General features: G+C 46.4%; 1 protein-coding gene across 1 annotated transcript in view; it reads right to left on the reverse strand.

Annotated features, from left to right (window-relative positions):
* Positions 1–19117, reverse strand: part of IGF2R (insulin like growth factor 2 receptor) — a 110312-nt gene that overhangs the window by 28309 nt on the left and 62886 nt on the right. Inside the window, exons 21-29 of the mRNA XM_061207284.1 lie at positions 18296–18397; positions 15750–15945; positions 12855–13025; positions 11889–12032; positions 11633–11808; positions 11283–11370; positions 10616–10831; positions 3442–3572; positions 3086–3183 (exon numbers count right to left, since the gene is read on the reverse strand). Coding sequence (XP_061063267.1) covers positions 3086–3183; positions 3442–3572; positions 10616–10831; positions 11283–11370; positions 11633–11808; positions 11889–12032; positions 12855–13025; positions 15750–15945; positions 18296–18397 — 1322 coding nt within the window. The remainder of the gene's footprint in view (positions 1–3085; positions 3184–3441; positions 3573–10615; positions 10832–11282; positions 11371–11632; positions 11809–11888; positions 12033–12854; positions 13026–15749; positions 15946–18295; positions 18398–19117) is intronic.

Consider the following 19117-nt stretch of genomic DNA (forward strand, 5'->3'; position numbering starts at 1 on the left):
AAGCACCGGAAGATGGTAGATTACCTTCAAAGTGCTGACACACACAAAAAAAGTATTCACCTGGAATTCTGTACCAAGCTAGTGACAATAAAACTAAGCCTTTTCAAGTAAGGACCAAGATTTAACTCGACAGAGTCTCTGTTCGAACCACCAAGCAGTGTGACTCACAGTGCGATGTACCCAGGACCAGTCAGCAACCGTGGAAGGAGCCAGCGCCACAAGATGGACCAGGAATGGACAACGGTTCCTTCGCTGTCTCTAGTGCAAGGTGACACAGCTCTTCACCCCATCAGAGACCAGAAGCAAAGAGTTTGCAAACCAGCACTACGCATAGCATTATACTAAACAGAGTACTTAAAGAAAGAGAATTAAGTCAAAAGCAACGGGTAAAATGCAAAGAGGAAGAGTAAGCCAAAGAAACAGAGACATTTCTTTTCCTCTTCAAAAGAAGAAATTTATATAGTCAAGCAACCAATGAATATTTTTTTAAATCACAATAATGACTTATTCAAGAGGTAAGAAAACTCAGAACAAAAGCACTCGACCACAATACCATGGAGATGGGGAGAGAGCGTTGGTGCTACAACGTTCTACGTTATTTTATGGTTGGAGAGATGGGTATAGTTACCAACTTTAGCTTTCCATTAAATCAAAAATACATGTTTAAGGCAACCATTAAAAGAAAATGAATTATAATTCAGGGAATGCATGATGAAATTTTTTAAAAAGAAACAAAAAAATTATAATTAGTATCCTCAGAGATGATTAGAAGGACTTATTTGAAATTCAAAATAAAAATCTCCAAAGGATAGCCGATTTTTTAAAGTTCAGAAAATATTCCAGAATGGAGTAAAAACACGAAAACAGAAGATGCGCAATAAACTTTTCTACCAAACATACACAATTCTTGTAGGAAATGGGACAATGCCTTCAAAACTGAGGGGAAATTAATTTGAATCTGTAATCCTACTACAGCCAATCAGATGTAAGAGCAAGTTACTGGCATTTTCAGACAATGCATGGGTTCTCTCCCATCCAACCTCTCCAAAGTACAGGAGGATGCACTCTAACAAAACAAAAAAGGAAGCCAAAACAAAGGACATCAAATCCAAGAAGCAGTGGATCCAAGCCAGGAGTGATCCCAAAATGAGCTCTGATCAAAGAGCAGAAAACACACGGCCCAAATCCGAACTGAGACCTTCCTGAAGAAGAACGGTGATTATCCGTAGACACAGCATCGTGAAGAACCCTGACAGTCTGAGATACAATGGGAAGGCATATTATTCTGTCAACAATAAAAGAGAAAGACAACGTAAAATGCCAAGATTTAACACCTATCGAGGTAGCTATGTTCCAAATATTAAGCAAACTAAATGTGGAATGATTTTTGGAGCAACTTATGAAATAGAACAAATGGGAATCTTCTGACCTAAACACTAAGCCTATCTTCCTTCAGTAAGAGGAAGCTAAGAGACACAAGATTATGTCATTTCTCTGCAGATCCAATCAGACCATGTGATTTTGCAGCAAATGATGTTTATGCAATACTGTAAACGCCGCTTATTAGTTTTTCATTCTTTAGAACCACCCTCTGAATAAAGTAGGTAAGACCGTTAGAGTTACCCAGCAGGATACACATGTTGTAAACCTTGACAATGCACCAGCAACAGTTTGCTGACATTGCGGCAGTGGGGGGGGGAGCAGCAGAGGGAGAGGCAGCGTCTGAGGCCCTCGTCTTACTTCGTGGGAAGTAAAGAGATGTCTAAAGGTGATGAAACAAGAAACAGAGCTTAGAGTATATCATCCCATATTCTAAAGGTAGCCAGAAGAGGAAATAAAAATGGAACTAATGAAAGTGGGGCAGGGGAGAGGGGAGAGAGACAGAATTACATTTCTGGTGTCTGAAGACAGAGTCAACTGATACCATTTGAGGATGACAAGTACGGGTATATTGATCATTTAGAGTCATGGAAGGCTCCAGACAGAACTACAAGAAGACATGGTAAAAAGTGGGATGAGGCTGATGGGATGGGGGAAGCTTACTTCATCTGACACAGTTTTCTACACTTATGAATTCATACAATATACACGCATAAGCTTTCATTTTAACTGATTCTTCAATTAAAGATAAAAACTGGAAGGAAACAGGGAAATGATTAATTTTTCCCCAGGACGGAATGCTGTAACTCAGTGATTCTTTTCAGGCTGGGTCCTCATGCAACAGAAACGTCAGCATGTCCCTTAAATATCCAGAAATGTGTAGACCCGTGAAACCAAAATCTCCAGGGATGGAACCCAAGATGTGTATTTTGTAACAGTTCTGAGGGTGACGCTGGTGAAATTCACACACAATGAAGACCTCCACCTTATCTCAGGAGCTGCCAACCACCTCATTTCAGGAGCCTACTTGAGCCACAGGTAACAGAACAAAGGAACCAGTGATGGCAGCTGAGAACCTGCAGGGTGGGTGTCACCCCCTGGCGCTCTCTCCTACCCCCACCCCCCATGCAGCTCCACCATCTCCCTCTCCACGTCTTTTTCACCAGACACAGGCAGCATCCAGGGAGGGGCAGAGGCCAGGGGACACCCTGGTCACTCCAATCCACTCACACCCATGAATCATACAAGGTTTCCTGTTTCAACGCCAGTCACTTCCCTGTACCTTAACACAAGGTAATCAAAGAATATGAAAGTTGTGAAGGATTTAGCAGTTACCCTAATCCAACTCCTCAGTTTAACATTCAGGAACTAAGGCTTAGAGAAATCACCTGACTAATCTAATCCCCTGTCCCCCGCCCGGCCACTAACTTTTTTTTTTTTTTTTTTAATATTTATTTATTTATTTGGTTGTGCCGGGTCTTAGTTGCTGCACGTGGGCTCCTTAGTTGTGGCATGTGAACTCTTAGTCGCAGCATGCACGTGGGATCTAGTTCCCTGGCCAGGGATCGAACCCGGGCCCCCTGCATTGGGAGTGTGGAGTCTTAGCCACTGCGCCTCCAGGGAAGTCCCCCGGCCACTAACTATTAAAGCAAAATATTATCAAGTAAACCTGACTGCCCCAGGGTCAACACCCGCATCGACTTACTTGAATGAGCACTCGGTCAGGTCGAAGGGCGGGCAGGCATACTGCGTGTGCCACTCGAACAAGTAGGAGCAGTCAGAAGTCTCCTGGAGAAACACCGGCTGCGGAAGTGGAGAGACGTGTCCGTGAAACGGGACACGTCAGGTAGTCGGTGCTTTAAGGATGCAAATAGTAAGGGATGGGCCTGCTCATTACACTCTACACAGACTGATCAAGGTGTGAACACAGTTTCTGTAAATAACGTACTTAAACTAAGCTAACCAGGAAGTTTTATGAGACGTAAGAGCAGATTCACTTTGTAAAGACAAAGGCAAAGGGGTGAGGGCAAAGCGGCCCCCCGCTGCGTTGAGCACACTCACCGCCCGGGTGCTGCGGTCACAATAGAAGATGATGGTCGTGGAGCGCCGGTACACCTTATGGCAGGTGTCCCCACCGGTGTAGTTCATCTTCAACACCCCATTCTCATAGGTCAGCTTCTGGGTAAGGAGACCTGCTCAAGAAGCAGCCAGTTCAACAAGAATCAGTTCAGGAAGCCCCAGGCTGGTCATCACAGACATGGTGCATCACACACGCTGAACAAACACAAGACCAAGTGTGCCTGGCCTACTGGCACTGGACCACTGGCTCTGTCACGTGACACTGTAGAGACTAGAATCAGTCCTCCTCCCGCCCAAGGCTGCGACCTTATAGACTAACCACGGGATCAATGACGTACAGAGACCCCTGGCCTGATGAGCTCAGAGGATGTCGCTTCCTCTTCACAGCCCCTCAGGGAAGCCCATGTACTCACCCCATCAGCTACTTCAACTTCTTTCTTAAAGATTCTTAAACTTATCATCACTTGCCCAGCTGTTGAGACAGCATGAGGACCAACAGCCTGTCTTATACATTTTACAGCCCAACCCTGTATGAAGTGTGTCCCCTTTGTCTCAGTTCTAGAAAGTACTACCTCAGAACACCCATTAATAGTCCAGTGGGTGCCAAAGTTGGAATAAAAAGAAGACATATGATCTTAGAATCGGTAACTGGTATTGCTAAATAAGAATGAAATAAACGCTAACAACATTTATCAGTACATGTCATGGTGACGAAAATCAAGTGAAATCAGAAACATCATTGGGCATGCGGGGGTGGGGGGGAGGGCCGGGGGGCGGAGCCAAGATAGCAGTGTGGAAAGACGCAGAGTTCGCATCTCCCCACAACTAAGGCGCCTGCCGGACGCTGGTGGGGGACCCTGACACCTAAGGAGATGGGAAGAACCCCCGAGCAAACTGGTAGGACGTGGGGGACTGGGGGGGTTGGAGAAGTGGAGACCCGACAAGACCGGCGCCCCTGAGGGGTGGCTGAGGTGGGGAGGGGTTCCCATGCCCGAAGGGACCCCCAGGGGCTCGGATCAGAGGGGAGCAGGCCCAGCGTTTCCCCTGCCCAATTGGCCGGGGAAGTCTGCCCAGCTCCCGGACCGGGTCCTACACCCTCAGAGGTCCCCTCCGGGCCGGGTTAATCCTGGGGACATAGGAGGGAGGCCAGGAGAGAACAGGAGAGGCAGGAGGGAGGTGGCTATCCAGGACCAGAGGAGCGGGAAAGGAGCAAGGGCGTTTGCCCCGCCCACTCGAACCCAGGAAAGCTGCTGGGCTCCCAGGTGGGGTCCCCTGCCCTATGAGACCAGGGGCGGGAGGCACGTCTGGGCCCCTTCTGTTCCTTGAGCCTGAGCCCCACCCCCTACACCCCCCAGGGCCTTTTCCAGCCCTGTGGGTACTAAGCATAGGCCCTGCCCACCACCCAAACCTCGCCCCTGCTTAGGCCCCGCCCTCCACAGCCAAGGCCTTTTCCACCTTTTTTTCTCCTCTTTTTTTTTTTTTTTACTATTGGTTTCTTTTTACCTTCCAGTTGTTGTTTCATCTATATTTTTATTTTTATATTTTTTCTAACATATCTGTTAGTTTCCTAGTCTAACTGTATTTTTTACTTTGTTATTGTTCTTTTTTTTTTTTTTTTTTGCCACCCCTCGCAGCTTGCAGGATCTTGGTTCACAAGCCGGAGGTCAGGCCAAAGCTCCGGCAGTGGGAGCTCTGAATCTCAACCACTGGACTAACAGAGAACTTCAGACCCCAGGGAATATTCATCAGAGTGAGGTCTCCCAGAGGTCCTCATCTCAGCACCAAGATCCAGCTCTACCCAACAGCCTTCAAACTCCAGTGTTGGAAGCCTCAGGCCAAACAACCAGTAAGACAGGAACACAATCCCATTCGTTTAAAAAAAGGAAAAAAAAAAAATGAGACGGCAAAAAAGTATGTCACAGATGAAGTAGCAAGGTAAAAACCTACAAGATCAAATAAATGAGGAGGAAATAGGCAATCTACCTGAAAAAGAATTCAGAGTAATGATAGTAAAGATGATCCAAAATCTCGGAAATAGAATGGAGGCACGGATTGAGAAAATACAAGAAATGTTTAAGAAAGATCTAGAAGAACTAAAGAACAAACAGAGATGAACAACACAATAAGTGAAATGAAAAATACACTAGAAGGAATCAATAACAGAATAACAGAGGCAGAAGAACGAGTACGTGAGCTGGAAGACAAAACGATGGAAATAACTGCCGAGGAGCAGAATAAAGAAAAAAGAATGAAAAGAATTGGAGACAATCTCAGAGACCTCTGGGACAACACTAAAAGGAACAACATTAGAATTATAGGGGTCTCAGAAAAAGAAGAGAAAAAGAAAGGCTCTGAGAAAATATCTGAAGAGATTATAGTGGAAAACTTCACAAACATGGGAAAGGAAATAGTCACCCAAGTCCAGGAAGCACACAGAGTCCCACACAGGATAAACCCTAGGAGAAACACACCAAAACACATATTAATAAAACTAACAAAAATTAAATTCAAAGAAAAAATATTCAAAGCAGCAAGAGATAAACAAAAAATAATATACAAAGGAATCCCCATAAGGTTATCAGCTGATTTTTCAGCAGAAACTCTGCAGGCCAGAAGGGAGTAGCAAGATATACTTAAAGCAATGAAAAAGAAAACCTACAACCAAGATTACTCTACCCAGCAAGGATCTCATTCAGATTCGACGGAGAAATCAAAACCTTTTCAGACAAGCAAAAGCTAAGAGAATCCAGCACCACCAAATTAGCTTTACAACAAATGCTAAAGAAACTTCTCTAGGCGGGAAACACAAGAAAAAGACCCACAAAAACAAACCCAAAACAATTAAGAAAATGGTAATCGGAACATACATATCGATAATAACCTTGAATGTAAATGGACTAAATGTCCCAACCAAAAGACATAGACTGGCTGAATGGATACAAAAACAAGACCCGTATATATGCTGTCTACAAGAGACCCACTTCAGACCTAGGGACACATACAGACTAGAAGTGAAGGAATGGAAAAAGATATTCCACGCAAATGGAAATCAAAAGAAAGCTGGAGTAGTAATACTTGTATCTGATAAAATAGACTTTAAGACTGTTACAAGAGATAAGGAAGGACACTACATAATGATCAAGGGATCAATCCAAGATGATATAGCAATTATAAATGTTTATGCACCCAACATAGGAGCACCTCAACACATAAGGCAAATGCTAACAACCACGAAAGGGGGAATCAAAAGTAACACAATAATAGTAGGGGACTTTAACACCCCACTTACACCAATGGACACATCATCCAAACAGAAAATAAATAAGGAAACACAAGCTTTAAGTGACACAATAGACCAGATAGATTTAATTCATATTTATAGACCTTTCCATCCGAAAGTGGTAGAATACACTTTCTTCTCAAGTGCACACAGAACATTCTCCAGGATAGATCATACCTTGGGTCACATATCAAGCCTCAGAAAATTTAAGAAAATTGAAATTGTATCAAGTATCTTTTCTGACCACAACGCTATGAGATTGGAAATCAATTACAGGAAAAAAAATTGCAAAAACCACAAATACATGGAGGCTGAACAGTGCGCTACTAAATAACCAAGAGATCACTGAAGAAATCAAAGAAAAAATAAAAAAATACACAGAAACAAATAACAACAAAAACACAATGACCCTATGGGATGCAGCAAAAGCAGTTCTAAGAGGGAAGTTTATAGCAATTCAATCTCACCTCAAGAAACAAGAAAAATCTCAAATAAACAATCTAACCCTACATCTAAAGCAACTAGAGAAAGAAGAACAAAGAAAACCCAAAGTCAGTAAAGGAAAGAAATCACAAAGATCAGAGCATAAATAAATGAAATAGAAACAAAGAAAACAATAGCAAAGATCAATAAAACTAAAAGCTGGTTCTTTGAGAAGATAAACAAAATTGATAAACCCTTAGCCAGACTCATCAAGAAAAAAAGGGAAAGGACGCAAATCAATAAAATTAGAAATGAAAAAGGAGAAATCACAACTGACGCTGCAGAAATACAAAGAATTATAAGAGGCTACTACAAACAACTATATGCCAATAAAATGGACAACTATGAAGAAATGGACAAATTCTTGGAAAGGTACAATTTTCCAAGACTGAACCAGGAAGAATTAGAAAATATAAACAGACCTATCACAAGTAATGAAATTGAAACTGCAATTAAACATCTTCCAACAAACAAAAGTCCAGGACCAGATGGCTTCACAGGCGAATTCTATCAAACATTTAGAGAAGAGCTAACACCCATCCTTCCCAAACTCTTCCAAAAAACTGCAGAGGGAGGAACACTCCCAAATTCATTCTATGAAGCCACCATCGCCCTGATACCAAAACCAGAAAAAGATATCACAAAAAAAGGAAATTATAGACCAATATCACTGATGAATATAGATGCAAAAATCCTGAACAAAATACTTGCAAACAGAGTCCAACAACACATTAAAAGGATCATACACCATGATCAAGTGGGATTTATCCCAGGGATGCAAGGATTCTTCAATATATGCAAATCAATCAATGTGATACACCATATTAACTAAGGAATAAAAACCGTATGATCATCTCAATAGACGCAGAAAAAACTTTTGACAAAATTCAACACCCATTTATGATAAAAATTCTCCACAAAATGGGCATAGAGGGGAACTACCTCAACGTAATAAAGGCCATATGTGACAAAGCCACAGTAAACATCATTGTCAATGGTGAAAAACTGAAAGCATTTCCACTAAGATCAGGAACAAGACAAGGATGTCCACTCTCGGCACTCTTATTCAACATAGTTTTGGAAGTCCTAGCCACAGCAATTAGAGAAGAAAAAGAAATAAAAGGAATACAAATTGGAAAAGAAGATGTAAAACTGTCACTGTTTGCAGATGACGGGATACTATGCATAGAGGATCCTAAAGATGCTACCAGAAAACTACTAGAGCTAATCAATGAATTTGGTAAAGTAGCAGGATACAAAATTAATGCACAGAAATCTCTTGCATTCCTATACACTAACAACGAAAAATCTGAAAGAGAAATTAAGGAAACACTCCCATTTACCATTGCAACAAAAAGAATAAAATACCTAGGAATAAACCTACCTATGGAGACAAAAGACCTGTGTGCAGAAAACTATAAGACACTGATGAAAGAAATTAAAGATGATACAAACAGATGGAGAGATATACCAGGTTCTTGGATTGGAAGAATCAATACTGTGAAAACGACTATATTACCCAAAGCAATCTACAGATTTAATGCAATCCCTATCAAGCTAACAATGCCATTCTTCACAGAATTAGAACAAAAAATTTTACAATTTGTATGGAAACACAAAAGACCCCAAATAGCCAAGGCAATCTTGAGAAAGAAAAACGGAGCTGGAGGAATCAGGCTCCCTGACTTCAAACTATACTACAAAGCTACAGTAATCAAGACAGTATGGTACTGGCACAAAACCAGAAATATAGATCAACGGTACAGGATAGAAAGCCCAGAGATAAACCCATGCACATATGGTCACCTAATTTACAAAAAAGGAGGCAAGAACATACGATGGAGAAAAGACAGCCTCTTCAATAAGTGGTGCTGGGAAAACTGGACAGCTACAGGTAAAGGAATGAAATTAGAACACTCCCTAACACCATACACAAAAATAAACTCCAAACGGATTAAAGACTTAAATGTAAGACTATAAAACTCTTAGAGGAAAACACAGGAAAAATACTCTGACATAAACCACAGCAAGATCTTTTTTGACCCACCTCCTAGAGTAATGGAAATAAAAACAGAAATAAACAATGGGACCTAATGAAATTTAAAAGCTTTTGCACAGCAAAGGAAACCATAAACAAGATGAAAAGACAACCCTCAGAATGGGAGAAAATATTTGCAAATGAAACAACGGACAAAGGATTAATCTCCAAAACATACAAACAGCTCATGGAGCTCAATGTCAAAAAAACAAACAATTCAATTAAAAAATGGGTGGAAGACCTAAATAGACATTTCTCCAAAGAAGACATACAGATGGCCAAGAGGCACATGAGAAGATGTTCAACATCACTAATTATTAGAGAAATGCAAATCAAAACTACAATGAGGTATCACCTCACACTGATCAGAATGGCCATTATCAAAAATCTAGAAACAATAAATGCTGGAAAGGGTGTGGTGAAAAAGGAACCCTGCTGCACCACTGCTGAGAATGTAAACTGATACAACCATTATGGAGAATAGTATGGAGATTCCTTAAAAAACTAAAAATAGAACTACCATATGACCCAGCAATTCCACTATTGGGCATATATCCTGAGAAAACCATAATTCAAAAAGAGTCATGTACCACAATGTTCACTGCAGCACTATTTACAATAGCCAGGACATGGAAGCAACCTAAGTGTCCATCGACAGGTGAATGGATAAAGAAGATGTGGCACATATATACAATGGAATATTACTCAGCCATAAAAAGAAACGAAATTGAGTTATTTGTAGTGAGGTGGATGGACCTAGAGTCTGTCATACAGAGTGAAGTAAGTCAGAAAGAGAAAAACAAATACCGTATGCTAACACATATATATGGAATCTTAAAAAAAAAAAAAATGGTATTGATGAACCTAGTGGCAGGACAGGAATAAAGACGTAGACGTAGAGAATGGACTTGAGGACACTGGGTGGTGGGGGAGGGAGAAGCTGGGGTGAAGTGAGAGTAGCATCGACATGTATACACTATCGAATGTAAAATAGTTAGCTTGTGGGAAGCAGCAGCATAGCACAGGGAGATCAGCTTTGCGATGACCTAGAGACATGGGATAGGGAGGGTGGGAGGGAGGCTCAAGAGGGAGGGGATACGGGGATATATGTATGCATACGGCTGATTCACTTTGTTGTACAACAGAAACTAACACAGTATTGTGATGCAATTATACTCCAATAAAGATTTAAAAAAAAAAAACCTCACTCACACACTGTTTTACAGGAACACAGCAGACATTCCTCCTACTCAGGAAAGTTATAATCTTTAGATCTTAAATCACAAGATATAATCATAACATCTTAAATGTGGAATTCCATTCTTTTGCGAAAAGAGAAGAAACAACCATGGTACCTGCCACTTTCTGAAATCCCTGGTGTCCCCGCTTTGCCTGACAGGATGAGATGACTTTGGACTTGTCATCGGTCGAGCAGACACCTGAGGCCAGCTTTCCACAGACCCGGAAGTAATAGGTGTATTCGCCAGCGCTCACGACGGTGTCATTTAGGCCAAGAGGCTTCAGGTCATACATGTTGCCATGCCTTGGGTCTCTCACCTCACAGTTGTCCCCTTCAAGAACACGAGAAGGGAAGGGCAATTACACACACTCACACCTTCAGGCAAAAGTTCTGCAACTTTTCTGCTAAGTACTGTCTTAAAAGAGGCATTAAACATCACTTCCACGTTGTCTCCTTTTGTCTGTATACATAAGACAAACTGCCTGGCAAACAGCTTTCTTGAAAAGCTTAGGTCACAGGATGAAGATCCACTTAAACAAAACCAAACCCCACGTTCATATTCTCAAGCATGAGATGCCGAGAGTCCATCAGTCTGGGTAGGTGAGGAAAACGTAGCTGGCAAAGTGAGCAATGGAGTGGAGTAAAAAAAATCAAGGATAAGAAGCTGTCCATCCACTAACAGACGTTTCATGATCATGCACGGGGTTTCACATCTAAGATGCTGTTAGAACACCCCCTACTTCACACATTCACCAGGATCAGTGAGCAGGGCCGGGTCCTACCTTCCACGCGGACGACGGGACAGGCTTCCACGGTTCTCCAGACAAACACATACTCACAGTCGTCCAGGAGCTGAAAGGTCGGGGATCCCTACAACGGAAACCAACAGCTCACAGTGTTCTCATTTATTAAAAAAATGAGTCAAATGGTAGCTAGAACTAATACCCAACTTTTAACCTCCACAAGAAAAGTACATGGCACTTATGAAACACATCAGATCTGGGGGGAAACAGCACATTCTAGTCAAACCCTATCGATGGCCTCAAACCCCTGAAAACTAAGGCAAGTTCTACATCAGACAGAAGATCTGGAGACTGGAGGGGCGTGAGAATGAGGCGCGACAGACACGCACCGTCGTGTGGGCGCACTCGAGCGTTATCCTGGTGGAGAAGCGCTGGTTCCCGCACTTCTCGCCGTTGACGTAGACGATGCTCAGGGACCCGTTGGCGGCAACTTGAGGACTGACCTGCACGACGCCCAGGTTCCAGCTCTTGTCTTCCGACACTAGGCAGGACCCCACTGCACTGCCTGGAAGGGCCAGGAAAGCCGATGAACTTGGGGGTGGGAGGAAAGGCAGAACGAACTTGAGTCCAAAGCTCGGAACTCACCGTGGCAGCCAGGAATGTACGGAAGAGGATTGCAGACACTCAAGTAGAAGGTTCTCCTTTTTCCATCAGCCGAGGTGTCAACCGCAGTCCAAGGCTTCTTGGCTTTGCTTAGGCCACTCAGATCATACTCGTTCCCAGCGAGGTCTGAAACACATGAACACGCTGGAAATCCCTGCCCTCCCGGCAGCTTTGGGCACCGCCTTTCAACCCCGAAGACCAAGGATGCACGAACTTAACATTCATAACAGGGACTTCCCTGGTGGCGCAGCAGTTAAGACTCCGGCGCTCCCAATGCAGGGGGCCCGGGTTCGATTCCTGGTCAGGGAACTAGATTCCACACGCATGCCGCAACTAAGGAGCCCACCTGGCACAGCTAGGACCCAGCACAGCCAAATAAATAAATAAATAAATATTTTTAAAAAAATAAAAACATTCATAACAGAGAAATGAAGAGATCCACAGGAAGCCGAGAGGTTTCTCCTACAGAAACATACACCTGTCCTGACCCTCAAAACCTCCATTACAACAAATCACCACGGGTGTGGAGGTGAGGCTGGGGGCCACCACAAAGAATGAGGGCTGCTGGAGACGCGGCTCAGCATCCAGGTACACCTTACGGAGCTTTATCCTCTTGTTCTTTTCTTCTCTTACACTGTAAGAAGCTCTGACAGTGTACTTGATTTTTTTCCCCTAGTTTTCTTCTCCGTTCTTAACCAACTTCTGACCCCAAACTATAGCTCAAAACCATTAATTATGTATCCAGATTCTCTTCAAGAGAAGCTTTACAATTCTAGTATCATTCAAAGAAAATATGTAACACATATATCATGCTGCCTGTAAAGTAAAACATACGGTACACAGAGACACACGTGCACACACACACAGACACAGGCCAATACACACACACTGACACACGAGCGCACACGCTTTTGACCGGCCTCTTAATTCCTGGTGCCCCGGCCTCACCCGTGACTTGGCAATCCACCGGAGAAGGTACACAGGCCAATGCAGTTTCAAACTCAAAGAAAGTGTCCCGGATCCCCAGGCCAGAGTCAATGTCTTGATGCAGGAATCTGGGGGTCCCTGGGTAAACGTCGTCATTGCAGATGAAGCGGATGATGAAAGCATCGGCCCTCCCTGGGAACAAGAAGACCAGACTGTAGGACACCACAGCGATCACAGCGCAGCCGTACACGCGTGTGGCACCAGGACAGCGTGCCCGGGAACGAGCCTCCAAGCCACCCTCTAAGACAATCAGGTCGAAGCGCCAGGTCTGGTTCAGGGACCCAATCTGAACTACAAAGTGGCCACGTTCACTGCGATAGTGACCCACGTAAAGATGGTTTACACTGTGAACCTGGTGTCTTGGCATTCTTCTATTCCAGGAAGTGTGCAAATGCTATATCCGTTTATCTATCCAAACATTAGAAAAATGTCACTCTCCTTTACGGGTTTATTCGACAATATTTACTTAGTTCCTACTACACACAGGAGTGAAAGAAACAAGAAAACCCGCCCTACTGGGAGCTGACACTCCGGTCCAGCGCCCAAGTAGTAAGCAAACTAAAGGCAGCCCCTCACAGACCAGTTGGAAACGAAGGAAAACGCAGCAGGGACGGGGCCTAAGGAACCCCAAGGGTGGTGGGGACGAGGCATGGCGGTTTCCAACGCAGTGGCCGGGCTCCCTGAGAAGGTGCCATCTGAGCCCATCCCGAAGAAGTGAAGAGAAGAAATGAACCGCCTGGCAGTCTTGAGGGGAGAGCACTGCGGGCAGAGACGACAGCAAGGACGAAGGCTCAGGTGGGGAGGATGGGCGAGAGTGGGCCTCCACAGTTCCAGAAGCAGGAGGTCAGCGGGAGTGAGCGAGCACAGTGGCGGGTGACCCAGTCAGAGGAGCAGCCGGTGTCCCTCGGCCACTGGACAGGGCTGGCTGCTACTCTAGGCGCACGTGGAGCCCTGGGGGGTCTGAGCTGGGAGAGATGTCGCCCAACACTTAAAACATCACTCCGACTGCCCAGCTGAACACAGGCCCCTGGGGTGGGGTGGGGAGGACGCAAAGCAGGACGGCCAACGCGGAGGCTCCCGCAGGGAGGGGACCACGGTTGGGTGGTGAGCGCCAGAGGCTGCACTAGGGGAAGAACCCTAGGGTCATCAACACGTTAACCCTCACAGGGGACCAGAGATGCCCAGCTAATACAGGAGGAAACTGAGGCAAAAAGAGGGTAAGGAGCAAGTCTGGGCAGCACGGCTCTAAGGGCTGGTTATACATGTGCTGCGCCCCTGGGGTTGCCGGCGCCTGGATTCAAACCCAGCAGAATAAGTGTCAGCGGCTTTCAGCCACACGATTAGGGTAAATAAAAAAATTATATATAAATGCCTAATCTATTTTATTTTTAAACAGCACTCTGGAACTGGAGAGCAGAAGAATTATAAACAAGAATGAAGCACGCTGCTTTCTGGATACTGAAGCGAGTGAGCACCTGTTTTGACCAAGAGCTGAAGAACTTTCCACCTGTAAAGCAAAGGATTACCGCTCCCCCGGCTCTACTAAGCTCTCCCTAACCAACTAAAAGTATCTCAGTCTGTGGTCCAAACCCTCCCCAACAAATGATACAGAACAAGACCAATTCCCTTTCTAGGACAACCCTTCCAGGATCTGATAGCAGCCCCCAGGCCCCATGTTTTCTGTCCCTGAAGACCCCAATTCTTAAATCCCCTTCACAGGAATCCTGAACTCATTCCTTCGACGCCCTAAGAGTTCTCTTCCCAGCGTGTTAATGGATCTGTCAGCTTGCGCGTGATGCACAAAAGGAGCCGGTGACCGCAGACTGTCACGGGTGCAGGAGGGCAGAGCCATTCCCACTCCCTTCCGGATACTAAGTTCCTCTGACATCGACTCAGACGTCCCTCATATTTTCCGCCCCACACATCACACGACTGCCCCCTCCTGAGTCCATCCCAGTGCGGTGCAAAGAGCACAGGTTTAGAAGTCAGAAGACGTGGGTTCCAACCTCAGCCCTGCGGCTCACAGGCTGTGTGTGTGACTGCGCCTCTGGGGGCCTCCGATCCTCAACGCAAAATAGAAACGTGTTAGTCGGCAGAGCCAGGATGAGGATCGAGAGACCTGGCTGCCAGCCCTGGCTCTGCCCAGCGCTGAGCCCGTGGCTCTGTCCAGGGCACAGGGCCTTCCGGGGCCTTGGTCACCTGTGAAGCGAGAAGGTGGCTAAGCAGAGGGTGTGAGCGCAAATGAGGATGCAAAGCGCACACAGCACTCCACACAGGACCGGCACACACACGGCGAGCATTCACGACAGTAGCTGTGACTCCACCACCACTGTCCTCCCGAGGCCCTCAGACTCGGCCTTGCACCTTACGACACCAAAAATGGCAACTTTCAGTTTACAGTCACAGCTGCAGGAAGGAGTAGAAATGTGAACCCACTGGAGACGCAAAACTGTATTTAAAGATACAATAAAGACTGAGTAGAGGAATTGGCGGAAAGGAAGAAATTTAGGAAAAAACAAAGTAATTCTGTTATCTTCACCCACCGCTTCTTTAATACCTGAAAAACACAGCACAAAAGGCCAAGTGAACACATTCCTATCAGAGGAGCCACTGGAGGTGCTGGTGGAGGACGCCTGGGGGCGGGCGCAGCAGAACCTAGTGGCCGGGACCCCTCGGCCGCGGGATGCACTCAGGCGGCTGGGAGAACACACCGGAGGCTGGGCACGTGGGGCTCAGAGGCGGGGAGGGTGGCCAGGACTCAGAGTCTACAGGCACTCCCGTTAACACTCTGGAATGTTTACAGTCACAGAACCCCCAGGACACCGGTTAGCTGCAAACACAGGGATGTGAGCTCACCTCTGGGGTGGGAAGGAAGCCCCGTGTAGGTCAGAGTTATAAAGCCCTCGGTGGACAGCTGGAGGCTCTTCTCCAGTCCCACCAGCCTTCCTGGCTTCAGATTCTTCAGCTCTTCCGTCTGGGTCTCTGCCTCACAGCCGGAAGCTGGCTTTCCATCCAAGGTGCCACAGACGGGCATCGCGCCGCACACGTTAAACTGCAGGCCAGACAGCGAGAACCACACACCAACTCAGGCCACGCGACTCAGCGGGAACACAGCCCCGAGCACCTCAAACCCTGCCCAGCCAAACAGGGTCGTCTGCTTGTTATCCAAACACCTGCATGATTTGTTCCTTATTAGGCAAATGACCAACTTTCCATGCCTGGGCAGTTAAACCCTGAAGCTAGTACATAAAGCAAAAATCAAAGACCAAACGGGAATGCCCATAAATTGCCTGTAAGGCTTTATGTATACAGCCCCATATCTCTAAATGCATGAGACACATTGCATATAACAATGCAGCATGTATAAGAGAGAGACTATAAGTAACCAGAATTTTACAGTATTTTTGATTATATGAGGAAAAGCATATATGGTTGAAGTCACATTAATTAAAAATAAATATAATGGGATACCCCTGTATTTCTTAAAGCTGTTGATACCATTTGATTTAAATCCAGTAGTTGATATAATGAAGCAGGATATGCTCTTCGGTACGAGACACGGAAAGGAAAGACTTCTCTACAACTGGCACGTGTCCGTGGACGACATATAAAAAGTTAAGAACTACATGTACAAAGTATTTTTCTTTCAGACCAAAGTTTACTACTTAGGAAATGGCCACTTAAGACTACACTCAGGCAGGTGCCCTGCAGCCACGTGGGCTGCATGGTCACAGAAGTATGTAGTATGTAGGGGCAGCTGAGCCCAGCAGGGCCAGGTGATACAGGAACAGTGCCAAGTAGCCGGCTGGTGGGCGGTGGTGTCCTGAGCCTTTCTGGCAGCGCAAGGGCTGTGCCCTGACTCCCAGGAGCCTAGACACCCTACTAATCAACTCCACTTCCACTTTCATCATCCACAGTCTGTCCCTGCTGTCCGCAACTGTGCACCTGCCACCTCCCGCCCCTGCCACTGCACGGGCACAGCCTTTCTGGCCTGCTTCGAGCATATTCTCTACGGGGTCACCTCTTCCAGTATGTCCCCTACAGAGTTCCCCTTTGCTGGCATGTTCTCCCTGGGTTCACCTCCTCTGGCATGTCCTCTATGGGACTCAACAAAGTTCCTGTCTGCTTCTCACAATCACACAGACAGCCAAATGTACTGTCACCTATGATAACCTGTTACAAGCCAAACTCCAGAGCAGCAACTTCTGAGAGGGGGTGGGGGAGGGAGGGCTGCAAGCCACTGTGCTGCTGAGTGACGAGCCCCGCCAGGTGCCTTCTGGCTCTGGAACAATCTGCAGGCCCTCCCGCATGCGCTGTGCCTGCAAAGTCCCCTTTGCATCAAACTGTTATAACATTCTCACCCCAACTTCCTGCTTTCAAAAGGTATTCTCTTCTTCCACTGTGGATTTTGCTAGAAAAAGTTAAACCTAAATAAAGATTTTTAAAAAGCTTTCTCCCTGTCTAGCAGCGCTTAGTTTATAACAGAACAGCATTAAGTGGAGATTTTCCTCCTCACCACTCCAGACACCCTGTCAGGGCCGCCCATGAAGGAAGTGCTGTCAGAAGATCCCAGAGCACTGCCATCGGTCGTCTCCCTCTTATAGGGGAATATAATTTCCACTTGACCAGTGGCTCTGAAACCCCAGTGGGCATCAGAGCCACGTGGGGCCTTGTCAAAACAGACTGCTGGGGCTTCCCTGGTGGCGCAGTGGTTAAGAATCTGCCTGCCAATGCAGGTGACACGGGTTCGAGCCCTGGCCCGGGGAGATCCCACATGGCGCGGAGCAACTAAGCCCGTGAGCCACAGCTACTGAGCCTGCGCTCTAGAGCCGGCAAGCCACAACTACTGAGCCCACGTGCCACAACTACTGAAGCCCGCGCGCCTAGAGCCTGCGCTCTGCAACAAGAGAAGCCACCGCAATGAGAAGCCCTCGCACCGCAACAAAGAGTAACAACTAGAGAAAGCCCGCGCGCAGCAACAAAGACCCAACGCAGCCAAAAATAAATAAATAAATAAATTTTTAAAAAACAAACAAACAAACAAAAAACCCAGGCTGCTGGGCCCCACCCACAAGACACTGCACCTCCCGCAAGTTCCCAGGCGATGCCCACGCTGCTGGCCTGGGACCACCACTCCAGACACATGGCCACGGGTTACAAATACCCTATTTTCTAAAGAATGACACCCTCACATCTGCACCATAACAGGATGGGGTGACAGTTTCACCTCATTTCCCCTTCAATCTGGATTTTCTCATCTCCTCCTGGGTAAAAGCTGCCAGCCATCACAGGGCCCTGGGCAATCCTGAAGACACCTGCCTCCCCTGCAACCAGCTGCAGGTGACTTTCATGCATCCTCCCGTCCTTTCAAGGCAAATCGGAAATCACCACACAAGCCTTACCACAAAAGTCTTCCCGATGCCCGAGACCACATATCCTTGAGAACTGTTCAGTGGGTTCAGATCAAACACATACCCACTGTTGGGGTCCCTGATGGAGCAGGCCTGCAGGAACAAAAGAGGCAAAGAGGCACATTCGAAGCTGGTCCATGAGAACATGGCGAAGACAGAGCAGCTCCAAAGCCTGCCCGTGTGGACTGCACTGACGCTAAACCCCGTCCGAGGAGCAGCCCTGGGAGAGCTCATGGCCCCTTCCAATACCGCATCTGAAGCGCTCCAAGTGGGACACCAGCTCAGAGATGCTGACCTCATCTGAGCTCCTAAGGCTGCTTCATTTACCTGAACAAGACCACTGCTGACCCCCAAAGAAAAGTGAGGAACCGTAAGAGACCCACAAATAATTAATTACCTGTCTCTTCCCCTCTTCTAGGAGGGATAACGAGCCCCCCTCTTCCCCCACCGCCTCGTGTCTTTTTTCCACCCCACCCGCCCTATGCAGAGAATGGAGCAGTGGCCACAGCCTCAGAAAGCACTGCCGCTGGGCCAGGGCGGCGTGCCCCGACTCCCACCCTCCCTGGGTCCCACAAGCCCGGGACCCTGCGCCGGGAACATTCATCTGGGTGAGCCTGGGCTCTGCTGCCTGACGGAGCCCTGAAAAGGGAGGGAGGGAGGGAAATCCGTCCCATCATAAAGAAAAACACCCCGTGCTGTGAACACAAGGTGCACCCCTGGGAGGGCAGAGAACACATCTCAGAGCAGCTGGCTGCCACGTTCTGCACGCAGGGGTTCACCCGAGGGCAGGAGCACGTGCCAAGGCCGAAGAGC

This window comes from Eubalaena glacialis, chromosome 12 (genome assembly GCF_028564815.1).
Source record: "Eubalaena glacialis isolate mEubGla1 chromosome 12, mEubGla1.1.hap2.+ XY, whole genome shotgun sequence".
NCBI lineage: Eukaryota > Metazoa > Chordata > Mammalia > Artiodactyla > Balaenidae > Eubalaena > Eubalaena glacialis.